The sequence below is a fragment of the Rhipicephalus microplus genome, chromosome 9 (assembly GCF_043290135.1).
Source record: "Rhipicephalus microplus isolate Deutch F79 chromosome 9, USDA_Rmic, whole genome shotgun sequence".
NCBI classification, from domain to species: domain Eukaryota; kingdom Metazoa; phylum Arthropoda; class Arachnida; order Ixodida; family Ixodidae; genus Rhipicephalus; species Rhipicephalus microplus.
In genome coordinates this window covers 25,055,161-25,075,497 of record NC_134708.1, presented here as the reverse complement: position 1 = coordinate 25,075,497, position 20,337 = coordinate 25,055,161, and the positions used below count along the sequence as shown (strand labels likewise).

Below are 20,337 nucleotides of genomic sequence, written 5' to 3'. Positions count from 1 at the left end.
GATACCTGAAGGCGGCACGTTTTGTTCTTTTACCACCTTCACGTCTATACCACTTTTTCTGCGATGTCATTAGAAAAGTACAATAAACGTCTCCTGCATTTGAATTCCTTGACTTCATTCATTATATCCTGGTTTTCATTAACACGCGTCAAAAAAGAAAACAAGTCCTCGTAAATGCCTTCCTTAACGACTCGTCGGCGTCACTCACAGCAGTATGTTCGTTCATTTATTTTCTCGAACAGGTGTCCTTTGTTAGCCATTTCTTCTGAATAATACGTTTCAGGATAATCTGAATCGCAGAACTGGAATGTGCTTCTTTTCTTCTCGCACAGAAAAACAAGAAATCCGAAGTATCGTTTCAAGTGAGAGAATACGGTAAGACTGCTTCATCGGAATATTGTTTTTAAACAGACGAATCACCTTTGCGTTGCTGTTTTGATGCGACGCAATGTGTTTCAAGCAAGCTATCTTAGATCACACGTAGTATATGGCATTGCGTGGCCTCGTTGCGAAGCTGAGCTCCCACAGGCGTTGTAAGGATAGAGAATAGATAGAGGTCCATTTGGAAGGTTTATTTATTTATTTATTTATTTATTTATTTATCTATTTATTTATTTATTTATTTGAATGCTGCTGCTTTCGTTTGAGTGCATAGCAGGAGGGCAATACCAAAATTCAGTAAAACATGAGAAAAGTTTTTAAAATAGTCAAAGATGCAATTGAATGAAGGAAAAGTGATGTAATAGTAATAAACTACAACAGCAAACGGCTATAGTATTGCATATATGCTGCTATAAATGACCGTAAAACATGACCTTCGAAGAACTCTGTAAGTGCGCCAAATTTCCGCATCGCTTCAAGGCATTATATATGTTTAATATTAACAAGAATAATGTCAAGATACCTTTATGCGTTTTGTGGGAAATAGTATTCGTTAAGTTGAAATTAAGTATCCCTACTGTAGCAAATCGTGTATTGTTCTTCATAAGCAAAATCAATTATCCCGCTTGAAAGAGGGGGGGGGGGGATTTCGCTTTCGCTCACGTTCGTTTCGCGCAAATAAAGAAAATCATATCAGGGACTGCTCGGCACCAACATGAAAGTGTACAAAACGTCTCAAAAGATGACCACGTGAGGACTCTATGCTTAGCGCGGCAATATTAAAGAAAATACTGTTGGGGAACACTCGTCGACAAGTAAAGCACACGTATTTACATGTAATACGAATTGCTTGGGTACGTCCCTTACAGGCTTTAACTGCTCTTCTCTCTCCATTCTCGTCACTACGATGAACGCAGTTCTGCCAACGTATTCGGTTAGCATTTCGACGACCAAAGTGATTCTGCCAAGAGGGTCCGAGATTCTCGTCAAGGCAAGGTGAGTAATCGGCCGACGCTGCCTCGTGAAAGTACGGTCGTTCTGAACCGAAAAAAAAATGACGATTCTCACGAGCAGTGTAGAAACATGTCGGTATTTTCTTTTTGCCCCGAGACGCAACGTAGGAACCATTCATTGGTTCTCGAGATATTTTATTTCATTTCATTTCATTTTATTACCTTAAAGGTCCCCAGGGGGACATTACATAAGGGGTGGGGTTACAAAAAACGTACAAAAAAGCCATGAATTAGCTTGAAAAATGGCTTGTGACGCTATGCATAAATGTTGATGGACAGGTGATTGCTGCAATATCGTGGGGTAGGTCATTCCTCTATCTTCCCGCTGCCGCATTGCCACCCTTTGCTTGTTTCATAAACTTTTTCACAGTCCACTTGCAATCGAACCTTACATTCCCCCCCCCCCCCCCCCCTTTCGCAGGTCATATCGCATTGGCCATGCCTTTCAAGTTGCCCGTCAACGTTCCCGCACCGTTACTTTTGCTGCCTCAATTTTTCTTCGTGCAGCAAAATACTGGAATGACCTCCCCCACCATATTACAGAGAAAATGAATCTGTGTTAATAAAGAAATTAGGATAAATTACAGTACAATACCAAGAAATGAGTTTTTGAAATCGGAAATCGATTATCCTCCATGGCTGTTCACACCGCCAAAGACTGAAGTGTCAGTGGATGGCACAATGAGAAAAAAAAATGACATGTTCAGAAAGCCCCCCAACAATTAGCCCTTTACCGAATATATGTGCGATATCCGGGTTACATGCGTGTATAAACAGGGGTGCTTCAACATACCAACATCATCAACTTCACAATTTATTGTACCACACTTCATTGTACAAGATTAATTTAGGTTACCTTGTGTGACGTCTTCTACAACAGCAGAATCGTGGTAGTTGCTAATTAAACAGTTCAGCAAGCAATGCTTCTCAATCGCTAATATGGGTGGATTCAGAAAAAAAATTGAACCACCTCCTCGAAAGGAACCCTGATGGTATGCGAAGCAGCAACAATGCGCACGGCGTTTACCTGCTTGAAACGGGCGTTGATGCGGGTGCTGAAGGCGCGTTTTGAAGCAAAACTCGTTGTAGCGTTTACTAGAGTAAACGTTTGTTTGAAACGCAAGGACACGTGGTGGGTTGGGTTTTGTGTTGGTTTCATTGAAGCGCTTGGCAAGACTTCGTCGTTGTCGTTTCTTCAGAGTAGGCACAGGCGCTGGACCGGAGCTGGCGCGCGTTTCATTTTGCCTACCAGGGCCTTGTGATCGGGGAAGAGCACACTCAGAAGTTCCTGCAGACATTCGACGTCAAAGTTGACAAACACGACATCGATGCACGTTCCCCTTATCGTGGTGGGTAGTATAGCGGCGGTAGCGGCAGTTGTTATGGGCGAACGGACGAGGCAGTAGCTAAGGGCGCAGCTCCGAGCGCGTGACGGGCGACGTAGAGAGTGACGTCAACGCGCAACTGCGGCGTGTCCTACTTGGCACCCCTCCAACACCTGCGGCGAGGAGAACGCATCGCAGCACGTTCGTACGTGCGCACGTACGTACGGCGTTACACACGTGAGTCCAAAAGCTGCTTCGCATTTAATATTCTGACGTGCTATGTACGGCCCAGTACGATGCTGGGCCGACTCGACACACGTGGCCTGTTTGTTTGTTTTGGGAATACAATGCTCAAGTTAACTGAAACACCCTGTAGACGCGCTCGGCAGTACTACCACGGGTATTTGACTTCACTGTCATCCATTTAAAGACACACTGAAGAAAATCTGTGCATTGGTTTAGATTGATAAACTAAACTCTGAGAACTGTAATCCCATTAGTTTCACTGTCATAAATTAATTAATAGCGAAGAAAATCAAGCTTGAAGTCTCACTTTTAAATTTCACGACGAAATCTTCTAGCGTGACGTAACAATTTCAAAATGTATTTTTCGTATTTTCGCACCATTTGCTCGATGAAATTTTCTGAAACTTGGTAGACTAGCCCTCCGGCACCCACAGATGTTAATGTACTTCAGTTTTATCGATTAGATGCTACGTACAACCCAGTGGACTACTTCAAATTTCATGACGTCATGGTGTTTGGTGCGGGAATCTCAAGGTGGCGTCTACACTGGTATTTTCTTCGCGCGCGTTTTCCCACTTACGAAGCTTCGTGTCACGGCAAGAATGATGTTTTCGCGGTTGTGAAATCGTACTCTCCTGATACGCGAAAGCTCGTTCCACTCTGTAGTGTCCATTGATCATCTCGATGAAGCCGCGGTGTCAGCGCTCACAGATGAGATAACGTGGCTTTCGTATCGCTCATGACTGGCGAAATTCACCGAGCGTTTTTCCAACGTTTTCAGCTACGTTTACGGGAAGCCAGTGAAAGGCAACGCAGTCGTCACGTTTGCTGTGCGAAATGAACTCAACGGTGACGTCAAGTTTGGCACGAGACTTGTTGGAAAGGTAGGTGACTGCTCTTTTGTGTTGTAGTAATATTGCAATTGGATCTCGGTAGGTAGTGATCTTCTGTATCATAGTAACATTTAAATATTTTCTGGACTTTGACTTGCGTAATATTCCGCTTGAATCTATTCGTATACCGAAACGGCACAAATGTCATTCTATATAGTACCATACATATTCTCGCAGAAATACAGAATCTTACAGAGAGATTGTAAGGTTCTTACAGAAATACATAGTAGTAACTGTGTGGAAAGAAAATTACGGGGTCCCTCGTGTATTCAGCTCGGACTACGAGAAAGCGAATGCCATTTTCTTAACCTAAGTACGGAACTCTTAAGGGATCAGGGATGTCGTATGCCGTCATCGTCCACATGCTGTCATCGTCGTACCATGTCGCTTCACGACACGCAGGCGGAACCATGTGCAACTATAGCATCTATAGCATAGCCATGTATAGCTATGGGCTGGGAAACATCATGAGAATGAGGAGTAAGAAATGGAGGAGAGATGGTATAGCATAGCATAGTCATGTAGGGTGTTTCGCAGGCAAAGCTGTGTGCAGCCTAACCATGTATAGTAAGGGCGCGGAAAAGGGAAATGAGAGTGGAGAGGATGCAAAGGGGAGGGGAGAGGATAAAGCATAGCATAGACATGTATGGTGTTGGGCAAGGCAAAATTATGTGTAGCGCAGCCAGGTATAGCATAGCATGTATAATGTAGCATGCCGCCATATATGTATAGTATAGAATGTATAGCATAGTCATGTACGGTAAGGTATTGCAAGGGCACTGAAAAAGAACGTCAGGTTGAGGAGGAGGTTAAAGAGGAAGAAACAGCTTAGAGTACGGTATATTCAAGTACGGTGTCACACTGGCCGAATGCGGATAATGACCATTGGCGTCCCGCTTCGTCCACGTCGCACGAGTGACGCAGAAAACCGCCATGCCTGAGCGGATTGCGCAGCACAGCCATTGCGGTACCTCGAAGGACCGCCATCCAGAGCCTTTTTTATGTACTATTTGGGTACATACTTTCCTGGTACCCATAATCCTGGTACCCATAAACAAGCGTATTTTCCTGGTACCCATAATCATCATCATCATCAGCCCGACTACACCCACTGCCGGGCAAAGGCCTCTCTCATGATTTGCCGATAGGCGGTCAGGCCCTTTTCAACATTGCTAATAAAGTGCAACAGACCATCTACTTAGAGATAGCGCAGTAGCCAAGCATGCCATGACAAAATTCGGATCGAGATGTCGCACCATTCCCAATTGTATATCTATTTAAATTGCGTGAGAAAAGAATAATCAAAAAAGAAGCAAAAAGAATATGTCTGGAGTGCGGCCTCATTGACGACCATCTGCTGGAAATGCACTCCCTCACCAGAGCAGGATTGGCCACCCTGGTGCAGTACCTGACCACAACCTCCCATGAACACAGTGATTCCTGGTACCCACTGTGCCATAAGTCATCATTATTTTTGTGTAGTATGCAGGCATTTTTCTATACCAGCCTTTGCCATTTTTCGCAGAAGCGTAGTACCTTCTACACACCTTGAAGAATGTTTTTTGCAATTTTTTGATGCTGTGGTTGACGACGATGAAGAATTAAGCCTGTAGCGCTATTTGAAAGGGGGTTTTATCATTCGACGATTCAACTCGTTGCGCAATTCACATTCTGTGACGCCTGACTGTTACTTAGGTGTTCTAAAGCACCTAATCATACACATTGATGTGATTCCGTTCCCGATATCAAGCCTACCTATGGTCAGTTTGCAACGAAGTTCCAAGCACCGGCGTAGCTCATTGGTGGAATACTGGACTGTCACCCAGGGGATCCGGTTTCAAAAAGCATTGTGTCCTTGGTGTTTTTTTGTTTAATTAATTTTGCGCAATACTGGTTACGGACACCGGCGACGGTGAACAACTATGGTGCACGTGACCCTCGTTGTGATCTCATAACAGCTGTCACCGTAAAAAAAAGCATAACATGAATCACGTCACCATAGACGTCACCTCTAGGTCATAGATCACCAGAACTTGACACCAGCGTGACGTTACAAAATGTGGCGTCGCCATGACGTCATTACGTGACATTGTCGCTTGGTCGAAGGTATAAAGTTTTCCGAAATTGAATATAGGCGACTCTGGCGCTACGATTGTTCAGCGACCATAAGAATGATTGGTAGTACACTGATTTACCTAGGCTTCGTGCTTGCAAGCCTCAAATCGCACTTGTGACTTCCTTTATTGCGGTGCTTTGGTTTTTGAATGAATGAACAAACCCTTTTGAACTTCGTGACCCGATTTCAAATGGTTAGCCTAGAAGATATAAGTGATATGTGTGGCCTAATGTATCAGAACCACCATATGATAATGAGAGACGCCGTAGTGGAGGGCTCCGGAAATTTCGACCACCTGAGGTTCAAGCCTAGAAGATTATGGTGGTGAAACGCAACTGCTGAACACTTGCTGATTTTTTTTTGTTTCGTGACAAAATAGCCTAAAGTCACGCGAACCCAAATGAAGCCATAAATACGAAGATTAGACAAATCCGTGTGCTACCCATTATTCCAGTGCTCGGTGAAGCACCGTGTGTTGCAGCTCCTATAGACACTAGCGCGAGAGGTCCCTCTAGAGTACTTATAGCATACTATACGGTCGAAGGTTGATCGATCCCGAAGGCCGGGCATTACCAAGGTAGGTTCACTAAGAGTGCGATGCCTCCATTCCCGGAGGTCATGTGAGACCACGTTAAGGGCAGAAAGCTTTCGGAAAAGGGCAAAGGAAGATACGCACAATCGATCGAGATGAAAAAGAAAATAGTTCTTATCTTCGAGTCGTCTTTGGTGACTTTAAGGAAGGGACCATGTGAGTTGTCTTGAACTTCAACTTTCATTGTATTTTGCCTCCTCTTCTTTAGTCTCCAAACTGTATCATGAGTGTCTCACAGAAAAAGACACGTGACTCCCTCAGTTTCAGCTTCATCCTGAACTAATATCATTTCAGTTGAGTGAAGGGACAGCACGTTTCACGGTTCCCACTGACGAACTCAAAAACGGCAGCGACTGGAAGGACTGGGTCCACGGCAACAGACTTTTCGTGCGAGCCGTGGTCGTCGAGGAAGCGACGGGAAAGCAGGAGGCCGCGCAGGATGATTCGGCAGTCTTCAGCAACTCGGCCTACAACGTCAGTCTGGAGAACACTCGACGAGACTTCAAGCCCGGCACGATAGTCGCGGTCACGGTAAGTGCTTGGAGCAGCGTTCCGAATCTTGCACGCAATTCTATCAGTAAAACGAAACAAAAAAAAAAACAGTTGGAAGCTATAGTGCTCACGCTGTCGTATTGTCCTGCCTTCTAGCCCAGAGCGACCGCCTGTAGACTCCGTGTACTCCCCCGAGTGTGCTCGTAATTGTGTGTATATTTCTTCTCTCCCTCCAACCTCTTTTATCCCCTTCATCCTTTCCCCGAAGCAGGGTAGTAAACCGGACGTGCGTCTGGTTAACCTCCCCGTCTTTCCCTGCATCTTTCTCTCTCTCTCTCTCTCTCTCTCTCTCTCTACCTCCGGTAGCATATACAGTGACGCTATTCTAGACCTAACTTCGTTTCCAAGTTGCTCTTAGTTACGCTAAACACTCAGAATGACATGATGTACCAACTCGTTTAGAAGTGACACTCTTTGTGCTTAAGGCAAATTGAGCTGATGTTTACTTGGTCCAGGCCCGTACCAGAAGAAATACTCTGCTACCCCACCCCTTCCCCACTCCTCTGAATTTTGGATGGATGGCATCAGTTTTTCTGGGGCCAAATATAAAAAATAGGGGTTTTTCGAGACCTTTAGGTAACGTTTTTTTTTTTAAAATCATGTAATAAACAATACACGAAGAAGTTGTTGCCATCCGTTGGCGACGGCTGCCTCTCGGCTGTTACGAGAAAAATAAAATTTCCGAAAGGATGTGTGTACGTATATACAGTTCATATTTAGAACACTGTTCATGTATACATATACGCGGTACTTTATACAGTCCTGCGTTTCTATTATGCATTATTGAGTTGAAGAGTTTTCACTTTAACACAGCACAAATACAAGCTTGGTGCACACTTTCGTCGTTGTTGGCTCAATACTCATCCTAAATATCAGTTTTCGAAAAGCAACACTACCGTTGCTTTGTGACTTAGGGGTGATCAGAATTCATGCTGCTGTGAAACTTGGCCTTCCCTGATGGAGAACCCCGCGCAGGCTTAAGGTCTCAGCAAACTTAAATATTTCATAAAACACAAATAAACACCATTACCAAGAGGACAAGTGATCGCCATATTAGGGAAAGCACATGGCTAAACTTAAATTTTGACGACCCCATGGTTATTGGGCTAGATAGAGAAAGAGTGTGAGAGAGAGAGAGAGAAAAAACAGGAGATGCAGGGATGCTAACAGAATTTGGTGCCTCACATGCTGAGAGGCCAAAGAGGGAGTAAAATAGAGATAATTGGGTGGTTACGTATTCAAACTACTAATGGATGTAAGTATGGGTTTCTGCTTCGGAAATACCTTAGGATAAGTTAATGACGTCAAGAGCAGCATTGTGGATGTTTTTCTTCATGCGCATCCAGGCAGACATTCGTCATGCGAACGGTGAACCAGCCAATCGCGTTGAAGCAGAGATGACAGTGACCAATGAAAATGGCACTGAGTTGAGAGAGTACAGCAAGAAGAGAACGACGAACGAGGAGGGAAAGGTGTTCTTCGACTTCACAAGTTACAAAGATCAACAACGCCTCAACATCAAGGTGAGTTATCTCTCGATTTTTATCTTATCGTCAAAGTATAGTCAGAAATTCAATGACAAAAGAGTTTTCCCAAGCACTAAGAGTGAGTGTGGAACACCTGTTTTGCCTGTTGGCGTCACGTAGCACGTGATACGTGACGCCAACACGCGAAAAGGGTGTTCCACTCTTAGCGCAATGGCAAGAGGTGGCGCTGACTGACGCTCTTATGGTAAGTGCACAGCCAAAATGGGGTTTCGCAATTGAAATCAGCACCTAATACATTTTTACGCTGAGATTATGTCACACGATGATGGCTGTGTAACGACTCGAGTTAATTTATTTAAAATGAAAGACCACGTGGCTTTTAAGAAATTGAAAGCCATCCAAAAGCAATTGAAAGCAAGTCTTAGCATAAACGTGATATTCAAATTAATTAAAGCTCCTTGTGAGGTATTTATGAATTGATAAATAGCTCTACATTATTAGTGATAGTTATGAGAGCAAGACCAAAGCTAATTAAGTGAGCAGTTATACATAATTTTTAAAAGCTCGTCAGCATAATCAAATCAGTGAATAACATATTTTTCAAATTTTGTGTTTTACGAGCAGACCATCTTTAGAAGTATCAACTTATGCGTTGTTTCAAACGCGATATGACTTAAAGGTACAACTCGACCTAGAATGATTGCAATATTTGTAGAAAAGCCATCTTTTCGCCTGAATCGACACTTAACACTGGGAAGCTTGGCGCCCACGCACTCATCATGGCCTAATCACTCCATTGTCATCTCTTACTACTTTCTTTCCCATTCCCCTCCCTCAGTGTATAGCAGCAGGGTACAGCCTCATTATCGCTTTGGCCAACCTCTCTGCCTTTTTGTAAATAAACCTGCTACTCTCGTCACTTGTATAATAATTTGTTAAAATGATTTCATTCATTCATTTAATTTTCACAGGTTCGTACAACAAAGGAAGAAGAATACCATCGTGCCGAAGCCTCCATGACGCTGTACAAATACACGTCACCGGTGAACGCCTTCATTTCCATACGTCATAGTCCACATAATAAAGATGAACTCAAGGTGAGTGTTGGAGGTTAGCTCCACCGTTTGATAAACAGCAAAGCGCGATTTCAACTAAGCTTCCCATCCGATAGACTGAACGTGGTTCTACTCAGTGACAGACGCATACCACGCGGTAATGTATAACTCTGCCAGGCAGCAACGCCCCTTACAAGGACGCGAATTGATTTGTTTGGCAGTTATTCGCACCAGTAGCATGGGAAGAACACGATACGTAAATCACTGGATGAACTGAATCTTCTGCATATTCACTGCGTTCTTCCTCGACTGGCCATGCCTGAAGTAATTGACTGACTTTTTAATAAAGTTTTCTATCTCTTTTTCTCTCTCTCCTCAACCTAAGTGTGCCGCGTCTGGCTGCAGATAACTTGGCTGAACGCACTGCGATCTCCGAAGGCTTGGTCGACATGCCACGTTCCAAGAACAGCGTTCAGTGTGATATTTTTCTTTGCTCTAAATAAATTCAGCCCAAAACAAATTGAACAAGAATTCGAGCCCAGAATACTGTTCTATTTACGTAAAACTGGATCATGACTGAATGCAGATTAAATAAATACTTGTTTAGACGTAAAATATGCTTGCATACTGAAGTTTTCACAACACAACATATTGATTAGTTTTAGTTCTTGGAATGCAATATCAAGTAGCTTAAAATTATGTTGTGCGTATTTTATGCACTTGCAGAAGGCCGATCCTAATTTGTGTTTCGAGGAGATAACAAAAAAATTACCCGGATTTAATATTCTCTCAAGTACCATTTATACAATTTTTTTTTATTTTCGTTATATAGTTGTAAATATGACAGACCGAGTTGGCTGATCAATCTTTTCGGTTTTATTTTACGTAAAGCAATGACAGCTTTAAGCAAACACTTCCCATAATGGTTGACTTCATAACACTCGGTACAGTCTGTCCGAGCACAACTATTTTGCATTCCAGCGCGTTTAAGAGGAAGCACTAAGGCGATGCTGTATAGACCGGGTGGCCTCTGCTTTATTTTATTTTTTATTTACAGATATTTCAATCCTCATAGGGGATTTCAGCAGGGTGGAAATACATCATCATGGCAAAAAAATGGCGGCAAAACAACAAAGGGTACCAAACATTGCTTCCGAAAAAAACACAGTACAGTTAAATCCCTTATTTTGTCATCTAATTAATTCGTGGTTATGATCATTAGGCTCATAGATGAACATAGCAGTACTGCATCACCTTTGTAGTACCAAGGTGACCATTCGAATAGGTAGCTAAAGTATAGACCTGTTTACCATATTTGGCTTGTGATAAACCTTATCTTCATGTCATTATGTTATTCATTTCAGGAAGGAAACAATTTCGAAAGGTATATAACTACGTATCCAGACGATATCTCAACTGTGTTTTACCAGGTAAGGCTTCGGTTGAAAGATAATAGCTCAGGAAGCTGTTTAGAAGAGAACAAACGCTTTTTGTTATAATACCAGGTATTCCTAAGTAACAAAAATTTTTTACTAGCGTGTCATTGAAGTGGAGCGTGCGCAGTAACATGTCAAAATCAAGACCAGCAAAAGCACATGACCCAGAACCTTATTTGTCCGACATTTAAAATTCGTAAAGTGTTTTTTTAATAACTGAGTTCAAGGAAAAGCTTGTGTCAAGGTATGGCTCCAGATACTTCTATTTTGTTATATAGTTGTTTTCATGGCCACGTTGTCAATTATCATAAAACAGTACCAGGTTTACTCATCAATGTGGACTCATTCTCGTAATCAAAGTACTACAACATGATTTTCCACGCAACAACAATCTTCACACGTTGTAATTTTTCACATTAACGAAACTTCTAGGCTTTTTCTCTGGCCCAGCACTTACTAGCTTTTTTTTTGGAAACAGTCAAAACATTAGAATAAAGAATGTTTCTTACTGATAATGTAAATACGCCACTGTTGGTGCTTCTTCGTAATTACAAAAAAAAACATTTATCTGAGATTGTCCCATCCTGGCTGATTACAAATAAATTCTGCGGAAACTTGCGAAGTGGCGGAAGGATTAAGAAGTGGAAAGGAGAGAGCCTACCGTTTGTAGCACGAAGCAAAAAGGAAATCCGTATGGATTTCTCAGAAAGAAAAGCCCCTTTGTTTTGTACGCATTCGTACACCATGATATAAACTGGTCGTTTTTCTATTGATGGTCGGGTGATTGTCGAAATCGGGAGACTCCCGATGACAAAAAGGACAAATGAAGCCTCCCGATGGAGCCTCCCGATGGCGGAAAAGCTAACAAAGAGGAGTGCATCAGTGATACAGAGCAACAAATCAGACGTGTCGTAAAGTCTGGCAGTGTACTTTTTGGAAAAGCTTAGGAGGAAAAGCGTTCCTTGGTGTGTGTTTTCTTTCTTTCTTTATTTTTTTTCTTTCTGTTACAAGCTGCCACTCTAGCGTCGCCAGCGCGAAGTCGGCGACGGGAATGACAGCAGGTTAGTTCGTTCCGTATGCAAGCAGAGACAGTGAAGAGATTAGAGACCTCAGAAAACAAAACAAACTTTACTCAAGTGATATTGCAGCACACGGGATCTAGTACAACACTTCAATACAACTAACAAAATACATCAACACTTGATACAACTAAAAATATATAAAAAACAATAAATCAGCTTACGAGAAAGAACTATTACAAACTACACAAACTAACAACAATAGAACTACGGAGGAGAAAGTTCGAAGGTATAAACAGGTGAAGGCATACGTGTGATGACCGGCAGCGTTGCGTCCCCGACGATCGCATCCGAGAAGTCGAAGAGAGTTCTGGCACGACTGCGATGTTGGCGGTGTTGCAACGCTGGTGGCTCCGGGAGGCTAGTGCTTGCAGGTGACTTCGAGCAGGTTGAGCTAACTCGAGGCGAAGTCCCGATTTCTACGTTGCAGACGTTAATATCGCGTCACAACTGGACGAACGGCTAAGTTTAGGTGGCCAGCCGATACAGAGCCACATTAAAAACGTCTAGAAAAGATGCTTGTTGATCTGTTTCTACACCATGTTGGTGAGCGACTAGTCTGCCTAGCAGGGCAAAATCCTGCGCTTAAATCCCCCTCGTGTCTCCTCGCTCTCTTCCTTGGGGACAAGAGACCTCTACATGGGTCCAATCATGCGCGTTTCATTGATGGAAACTCCGCCCCAAAAATATATTGACCCCACCCCTTTTTAATTAGGAGAGGGCCCTCAACTAGCGAGAGTGACAACCTGTTGGGGTGTTGTCATACGGCTTGGCCACCAGAGGTTTTCCCACGATTTCCCCCGTGGGAACAGTCAGACTGCTTGGCTCTCAGCCAGTGCGTCCCGTAGTGTAATCCTTGTTCGGGGTACATCGCGGCCTTCCACGACCCTGCAGACGCCGCTGCAGTTACAAAAGGATCAAACGTCGGCGGCGATGTTCGAAGAAGAGCACCCCATTCTGCACTTCTCGGCTCTCTTTCATGCGCCCGCCGTTCCCACGGTCAGTGGGGGAGTACGGCGCCCGTTAATTGCCGTGACGTGGGGTCGCCAAAATTGGACGTCCGTGACACTTTCTCATGGCGTTATACACCATTTTGACCATTTCCTTCCCCGTGCGGAGATTTGTACCTTAATTGACGTGATTAGCAACACAGCACTTCGGTTGCTATAGGAAAAAACGACGGTTATGCGTTCATATTCAGGTAACAGTGCAATGTGGCAATGTTAGGTGACCTCGAAAGAGGATTGCTTCGCGATATCTGAAAAGGATTATTGCCGACGAGCCCATGATGGTACACAATGCTTACGAATACGGTTGTCACCGGGGCACCTTACAGAGAAGAGCATTTCGGTATGCCTCTATAGAGATCTATGATCTACAGCAAGCTTCACTGGAAAAGTGTAATTGCTTTGCCTGATAGTAGCTTTATAAAAGTGTATTGCATTATCCTCGGTTGTCAGATGGTTACGCTTACATTATGTTTTTCTTCATTTTAAATTTGATTGTGTTATCACTGATAAGAAAGATTTACAAAGGTAGATTAAGTTTACATATGCCGATACTAGTAACGAACAAGGTTACCTTGTCTCTTATTCGGATGCGCAGGTCATGGCACGCGGCAAGATCGTGTTGCATAAGAGGACGAGTCGAACTGAGAGCAATAATTATGAAGTGCAATTTACGCTGACCGAGGAGATGGCCCCCAAGTTCCGGTTGCTGGTCTTCGGATTCCACCAGGGCCACGTGGTAGCCGACTCGGAAGACTTCGATATGGGTGAAGACTGCTCCTCCTCTTCTGAGGCGAGTACGCGTCTGTACGCGCTATCGCGTGGATAATTCAACACCCTTCCAAGGTGTACATATGCATGCGTATCCAACCTTATAGAAGAGCTTGTGTACAAGCTTTTTGGAACAACATGAATGAAATGTGCAGCGGTGTAGACTTCGCAACGACGGCAGACAAGAACGAGACAGACAAGAAAGATTGGACGTCTGCGTCTTTCTTGTCTGCCATGTTTGTGCACTTTGCAGTGCTGACTGATTCATCTAAGCATAGGCGTGCCCAGGGTTCCCAATAAGGTGTGGGAAAGATGAATCACAGTGAGCACCCCCACCCCCTGTTCCTCTACTTTCACCAGTAGGTGAAGACCAAAAGGCGAAGATGCTTTAAATTCCCAAAAACATCAAAACAAAGCTTTGGCATACTTCTCACATAGGCCTACTTTTGATTCTTGGCCTTCTGGTTGTAAAAATGGCATATGAACCATTCTTAGAATGCGACACCAGAGGTCGTAGGCCGCCATTTCTGCAAAAAAATCGCAGCATATCTACGGAGTGAATGATGATGAGTGGGGCAAAGCTTCAGAGGGTTTCGTCGGTAAACCGTGAATCTTCTGTCCGTCCGTCCCTCCATCTCCTATCACACTAAAGCGTGCGTCTCCTACGCATCGGAGTGGAGCGAGTGCCGCAGCACCATTTAGTGAGCACTCCGAGTATTAGAGGTGGTTACGATGGACGATGAGAGACTAACCTACACCCTAAGGAGCTTCGGCCCTTAAAACTCCGCGGTCATAATCCTTCTGCTTAAACAGTGACAAGAACAAGTCAGGCTTAGTAAAAGTATAGGACGAATTTCACGCCTCCCCCTTCGGTTATTAGGACACGGGTAGGTCACCCCTTGTTTCTTTCCTGTCTCTCGCATGCGGACGTCGATGTACCCAAAGTTTTTATATAGTGCCTCGTTTTGGTGTCAAAGCAATGATCAGTTCTAAAGAGTTCTCTTTGCGAATGTCTTAAACCGTGCAGATAAAAGTGGTGACCGCCAGCGACATCAGGGAGCCTGGAGTTGTAGAATCGTTTGGTGTAGAAGGAAAACCGAACACGAGAGTTGGTCTACTGGCCATCGATAAAGCCGCCTACCTTCTCGGTGAAGCCAGCCTGCTCACCAGAAAGAAGGCAAGTCTATAAAGGCAATCTACCCTATATCACGCAGACAAAGAGACACATTTGGGTGGAAACAAAATGCTATAGAGACCCGTGTGCTTAAAGTCAGCTGCAAGAACCCCGGGTGGTCAAAATTTCTGAGCTCCTCTTGGGTGTCTCTCAACCCTAACCAAATCACGATATTGCAACGTGCAACCCCCAAAAATACTTTATAATTCGAACGTCAAATGATTTTCTGTACGGATCTCGGGGCTCAAGCTTTCGTTCGCAAATCTCCTTTATCACTTGCTGGCCAGCTTGTCTGATCATATGTCAGGCGTCATGATTCACTAAAATTGTCTCTAAGGAACGACTGCAGTGTAAGATAACTTTTGCGAATAATACTCGCTTCTTTTTCAGCAATTCCAAGAGAACTTTTCGACATCAAAGTGTTGTGTGCCCGCTAAATTGTGTTCCTCAGTGGCCGAGTGCACCTCTGTGTATGTGCAGTGTTCCCCTGCCACCTCTCTTAAGTGCGAAGCGCTGTACGGGGACCATGCAGTCGTATGCTGCCGTATGCTGTCATCATCTTTCCGTAACACTCCAGTGAAACTTTTTGTTGGGCTGATTGGTGACAAAAAACGTTAGATGACGCGATTCACCAGGGAATATTAGGTGAAAGGGAAGAGCGTCATGGCGTCCATGTGCAGCACATTGAGTGTCCGCTCGCGCCGAGTGGTCTATCTCTTGTTGTTCGAGTGCCTTGATGATTATCATTTATCAGAAGAAACAAAGAACAAAAAACTTGGCGAGATGGGGATAACGCAAGCAAAAACAAGATATATAAATGAAAAAAAAGAAAATAGAAAGCAAGTGCGAAAAACGATCAAATGGATAAATAGGAATAAAAAACAGAAAGAGAGAGAGAGAAATAAATAAACAGAAACAAAGAAAAAAGGAACGACAGGAACAACGGAAAAGGATAACAAGAAAATGGGGAGGAAATAAAAAAAAACCGAAGTGAAACAAGAAAGGCTGCCCAGCTATTCACCTTTTGCAGGCTTGGCGCCACTATAAGGCGAAGCTGCCTCATTTTTTTCCCTTTCTCACACTATTTTCTTTACCTTGAGAGCAGGAGTAGAAACCAGACTTTCGCATGGTTAACACTCTTGCCTTTCTTCTCGCTGCTCTCTCTCTCTGTGTTAAAGGAACAATAAAGTGTAAAACGCTCTTTTTGCGTATTAGTGAAGTACAATTTCACAATTACGAAAACACCACTTTTACCACAACATGACTCTAGGTAAGCGAGAAAACCCCGTCGAAAACAAGCTCCGGGTGGAGGCGCCACCTTGAGATTCCCGCACAAAACACAGTGACGCCATCAGTTTTGAATGCGTCTACTGGGTCCTATGTAGCTTCTAGTCGATAAAATTGAAGTACATTGTCATATGTGGGCGTCAGAGACTTAGTATACGAAGTCTTAGAAAATTTCATAGAGCCAATGTCGTGAAAATATGAAAAATACATCGTGGAATTTCTTATCTCACACGCGGAGATTACGGCAAGATATTTTGAAAGGAAACTTGTACACGTATTCCAATAAATTACGGCCACTTGCGTGGGTCCAGTATTAGCGAGCCGCCGGGCACATGTTAACCGTCGCCGTGGCGAGAACATGGTACTGCTCAAGGTCGTAATACTGTATTGTCTGCGGCGACACCAAAACGCAATACAGCTCGTTTCAAAAGGCGCGGTGGGAAAGCAAATGGGCCTACCCACGCCATGGGCGAGAAGTACTATGCAGGAGTGCCACGACCATGTCTCCGTGGTATAAGTGATTCACGGTGACACCGGGACATAGGGCCCGGTTACTCGAGTGAGGGCAAAGGCACTCGCGTTGGCTTCGGAGAGATACGGGTTGGCGTAGCCTGGCCAAGCACTATAGGACACCGCACCGCTCTTCGGCCTAGAGTTCGGAAAGGGTGACAAAATGTAAGCGTTCGCCACGGGCGCAAGGCGCCATTAGCAAAATCCGAACGAGTCCAAACAAATGGAGCCGACGGGCGGAAAAGAAGTGCGTCCTTACCCCATGTCGTCTCCGGAGAGGTTCCCTCGCCGTCCCGACGCGCGCGCGTGAAACGTCTCGACTCCTGAGCAACTCCGCGCACGGCGCCACAGTCAACGTCCGCTACAGGTTGAGAGGGGTTAAACGTCACTCCTCGCTCCCCCAGCTCGAAAGACCGTGGAGGAGAGGATAGTTGAGAGGGGTTAAACGTCACTCCTCGCTCCCCCAGCGCGGAAGACCGCGGAGGAGAGGATAGTCATGTCGGGACATGAGAACGCAGAAAGAGGCGGCAAAGCCCGCGCAAAGGCGGCGGGCTAGCCTTGATTCCCACAAATTTCAACTTTGTTTTTCTCCGCCAATAATGAACTTATGATAGTGAAATTTATGACGCTAGAGTTCTCGGAGTGCAGCTTATGAATAAAAAACAACTCATTGTTTCTCTTTAGTGTTCCTTTAACAATGTTTCCTTATGCACCCCTGCTTGACAGCTATTTGGAGCGCTTCGGTCGCACGACCTCAGTTGCGGGCCAGGCGGAGGTATCACGGCGGACGAGGTTTTCGCCAACGCTGGCGTCGTTGTCATCTCGGCCGAGAATTCCGTTGACAGTATCACATCAGGTGAGAAAAAAAAGGGTATGGTTCGCTTCGCCAAAGCATTGCTCAGTGCTCGAGTCAGCGACAACCACTCGTTGGAGTATTAGAGTTGTTGTAATTCTCTTTAGGCGACGGTAAAAAAATAAATCTGCCTTCACTCTTCTTTTTATGTATGAATCTTAACTTGCCACTTGTATGACTCTCTTCAAAGAATACGCGAACTCTCTTACGAGATCATTGTACTATTGTGGGAGAGTCGTGGAATCTGAAAGAGTGTTAATGGGTATCTATATAGAGAGTGCTATGCGTGCCAGTCAGGACTCACTGAATATAGATCAACATACTCTCTCAAAGCTTCCTCTATAGAAAGATGCCTTTTGCGTTCACCAGATATTTCCTGCCATTTTCTTTTTCATTTTTGTCATAATTTCTGGAAGTCAAAGCCAGCGATTTTTGTGGTCACTGCTGGCGACACATGCGCGCATGCGCACACCACCACCCCGGCGCTACACTACCATGGCTTTGTTGGTGGAGATAGAGGGTCATCTCTGCCATCCGATATGCCTTCAGAATCTCTATGTAATCCTCGTACATAAATTTTATTACTCGTATTGTATGGCTGGTACTACAAATATGAAATTACGATGAGCTGGTAGATTAAGTAGTCGCAACGTATTGTCAAATGCATTGCGAAGTGTGTTCAAGGTAAATAATTGTTCCAGCGTATTATGACTTGTTTAGGCTTTTGATTTGGGTGAATTGGTACAGGCTTATCTGTTTTTCTCCAGCAAATAATGTTTAAGCCCTTTGTTAGCTTACGATGTCGTCAATAACCGCACAGATTAAACTGTTGTACCTCGTCTTCGCATCTTGCAGACAACAGCTGTGCTGCCAAGGCTCATCGCCGCAAGAGGGATGTCCGTGACGCAAGTAAGAATATGGCGTGCAGCAAATGTTTAGAAGTAGAAAGAGAAGAGGTTGAGGAGAGGAAGACACGCTATTTAATTTTGCAGCCATAGTTGAGAGCATGGCTCACTGACAGACAAGTGTTTAACTTAAATCAAATTACGGCAAAACTAATCACCCACGACATGATTACGTGACATGCCGCTGTGAGAGAATCCGGATTACTTTTGACCAGCCGAGGTTATTTTACGCATTTTACGCGTAGAAGTGTGACATATTTTCCTGCTAACCTGACCCAGCTGGTTTACTTGAAAGCTTCCACCTGAGTGAATCTCAAAAGCTTTTAAGGCACCGTCAATCCCGTCGCCTATCCCGTCCGCGAGGCTTGTGCGAGGCTTTACGATACCTTGATGTATCGCGACGGTCTCGTAAGCTACTGCGAAGGCTCGCCTTCAATACACGTGACCCTGTACAAGCGCTCACGTCACGGATCGACAGATGTTATGAAGTCACGGGGACGACCTCGTGAGGATACCATCACGTGGCATCGTTCCTTGCCCAAAGGTGGGCGGGTCATGGAAGGACTGCAAAGCATGCCGGAAATCTTGGAAATGCCTCCGTTCTTTGAAGCTGTACAAAATCATGCTCGATGTTGACCGCTTTCCGAATGGTTGGGGAAGGATCAATATATTGTACCGAGAATAAAAGGACAGCGCTATGGTTAGAGTCACCTTAGGCTTAGGAATGTCACGTGTTTTCTAATTGGTACATGAGTATGTTTCACAATTCTTTAATACCATCAGTTGAGAGTCAGCTCAATGTTCTTTTTTTACTTGTCCACGCCTATAGTTGCATACGACTCAAGAAGTCACGGGAGGCCCTGTCCAGACGACCAAAGCGCGGCAGCTGATCAGCTCAGCGACTAAAGAAATAGTCCCACTTGCTCTTGGCGACGTTCTCGGCAGGCGGGGTCAATGGCCGTCCGGCTCATGACGTCAGCCTGGCGTACACGCCCATTAGTGCAGGCTTGTGTGCATCCGCCTTTGAGGAGAACTTGCCGCTGATTTCTAAAGTTCTAACCGACTATAGTGTTGCACTGTAACGTACATCAAGATAAATCCCAAGAAAGTGGCCCAACTTTTTGTCATGCTGTTCTAGGCGAATGCATAAATGACCTGGTTAATTTTTCATGGACTGACTAGCTGAGTTTACTAGGAGATAACCAGTTCAACTTCACCCTCACATTGTTCACTCTTTTACTTTTATTTCAACCAGGGCTTCAGTTGTCCAATCCGTTTCTGCAACTCTGCTGTGACGTGGGCACCATGCCGGACAGACTACGGAGGCACTGCTCTACCAGGGAGGACATCATCCGACGCCACTACAACAGCCCGGAGGGCAACGAATGCGCCGACGCGTTCGCTCACTGTTGCGCTCGCACATTCCAATCCGGTGAAAGTACGTCGAATTAAACGTATATTATCGATAGCGAGAGAGAGAGAGAGAGAAATTTAAGAAGCTTCCCCTAGTGGAGCAAAACTGGGCTAACAGTAGAGATAGTGGTCCACCTAATTAATACCCAATCGGTAGGGGCACGCTGCCACTAGCTCACGCAGGCGTGACCTGATCAAGTGTGGCTTAATCCGACAGAAGCTCATCAGCAGAGCTTAATCAA

At 44.6% G+C, this 20,337-nt stretch overlaps 2 protein-coding genes across 5 annotated transcripts in view; one reads left to right on the top strand and one right to left on the bottom strand.

The window, feature by feature from the left end:
• LOC119164937 (CMP-sialic acid transporter) overlaps nt 1–17,337 on the bottom strand; it is an 81,669-nt gene extending 64,332 nt beyond the window's left edge. The window contains exons 1-2 of one of the 3 annotated variants that reach the window (XM_075873356.1): nt 17,184–17,337; nt 16,873–17,063 (exon numbers count right to left, since the gene is read on the bottom strand). In XM_075873356.1, coding sequence (XP_075729471.1) covers nt 16,873–16,881 — 9 coding nt within the window. In that variant the 5' untranslated portion in view covers nt 16,882–17,063; nt 17,184–17,337. Of the gene's footprint in view, nt 1–16,872 lie in introns of all 3 variants that reach the window. The other 2 variants (XM_075873358.1, XM_075873357.1) reach the window with 2 other exon arrangements.
• LOC119164935 (complement C3-like) overlaps nt 1–20,337 on the top strand; it is a 71,573-nt gene that overhangs the window by 10,612 nt on the left and 40,624 nt on the right. For both annotated transcript variants that reach the window (XM_075873353.1, XM_075873352.1), the window contains 12 exons: nt 333–375; nt 1,299–1,377; nt 3,747–3,849; nt 6,861–7,097; nt 8,465–8,641; nt 9,577–9,702; nt 11,025–11,090; nt 13,781–13,975; nt 14,981–15,130; nt 17,651–17,780; nt 18,633–18,686; nt 19,938–20,120. In XM_075873353.1, the coding sequence (XP_075729468.1) occupies nt 333–375; nt 1,299–1,377; nt 3,747–3,849; nt 6,861–7,097; nt 8,465–8,641; nt 9,577–9,702; nt 11,025–11,090; nt 13,781–13,975; nt 14,981–15,130; nt 17,651–17,780; nt 18,633–18,686; nt 19,938–20,120 (1,543 nt within the window). The remainder of the gene's footprint in view (nt 1–332; nt 376–1,298; nt 1,378–3,746; nt 3,850–6,860; nt 7,098–8,464; nt 8,642–9,576; nt 9,703–11,024; nt 11,091–13,780; nt 13,976–14,980; nt 15,131–17,650; nt 17,781–18,632; nt 18,687–19,937; nt 20,121–20,337) is intronic.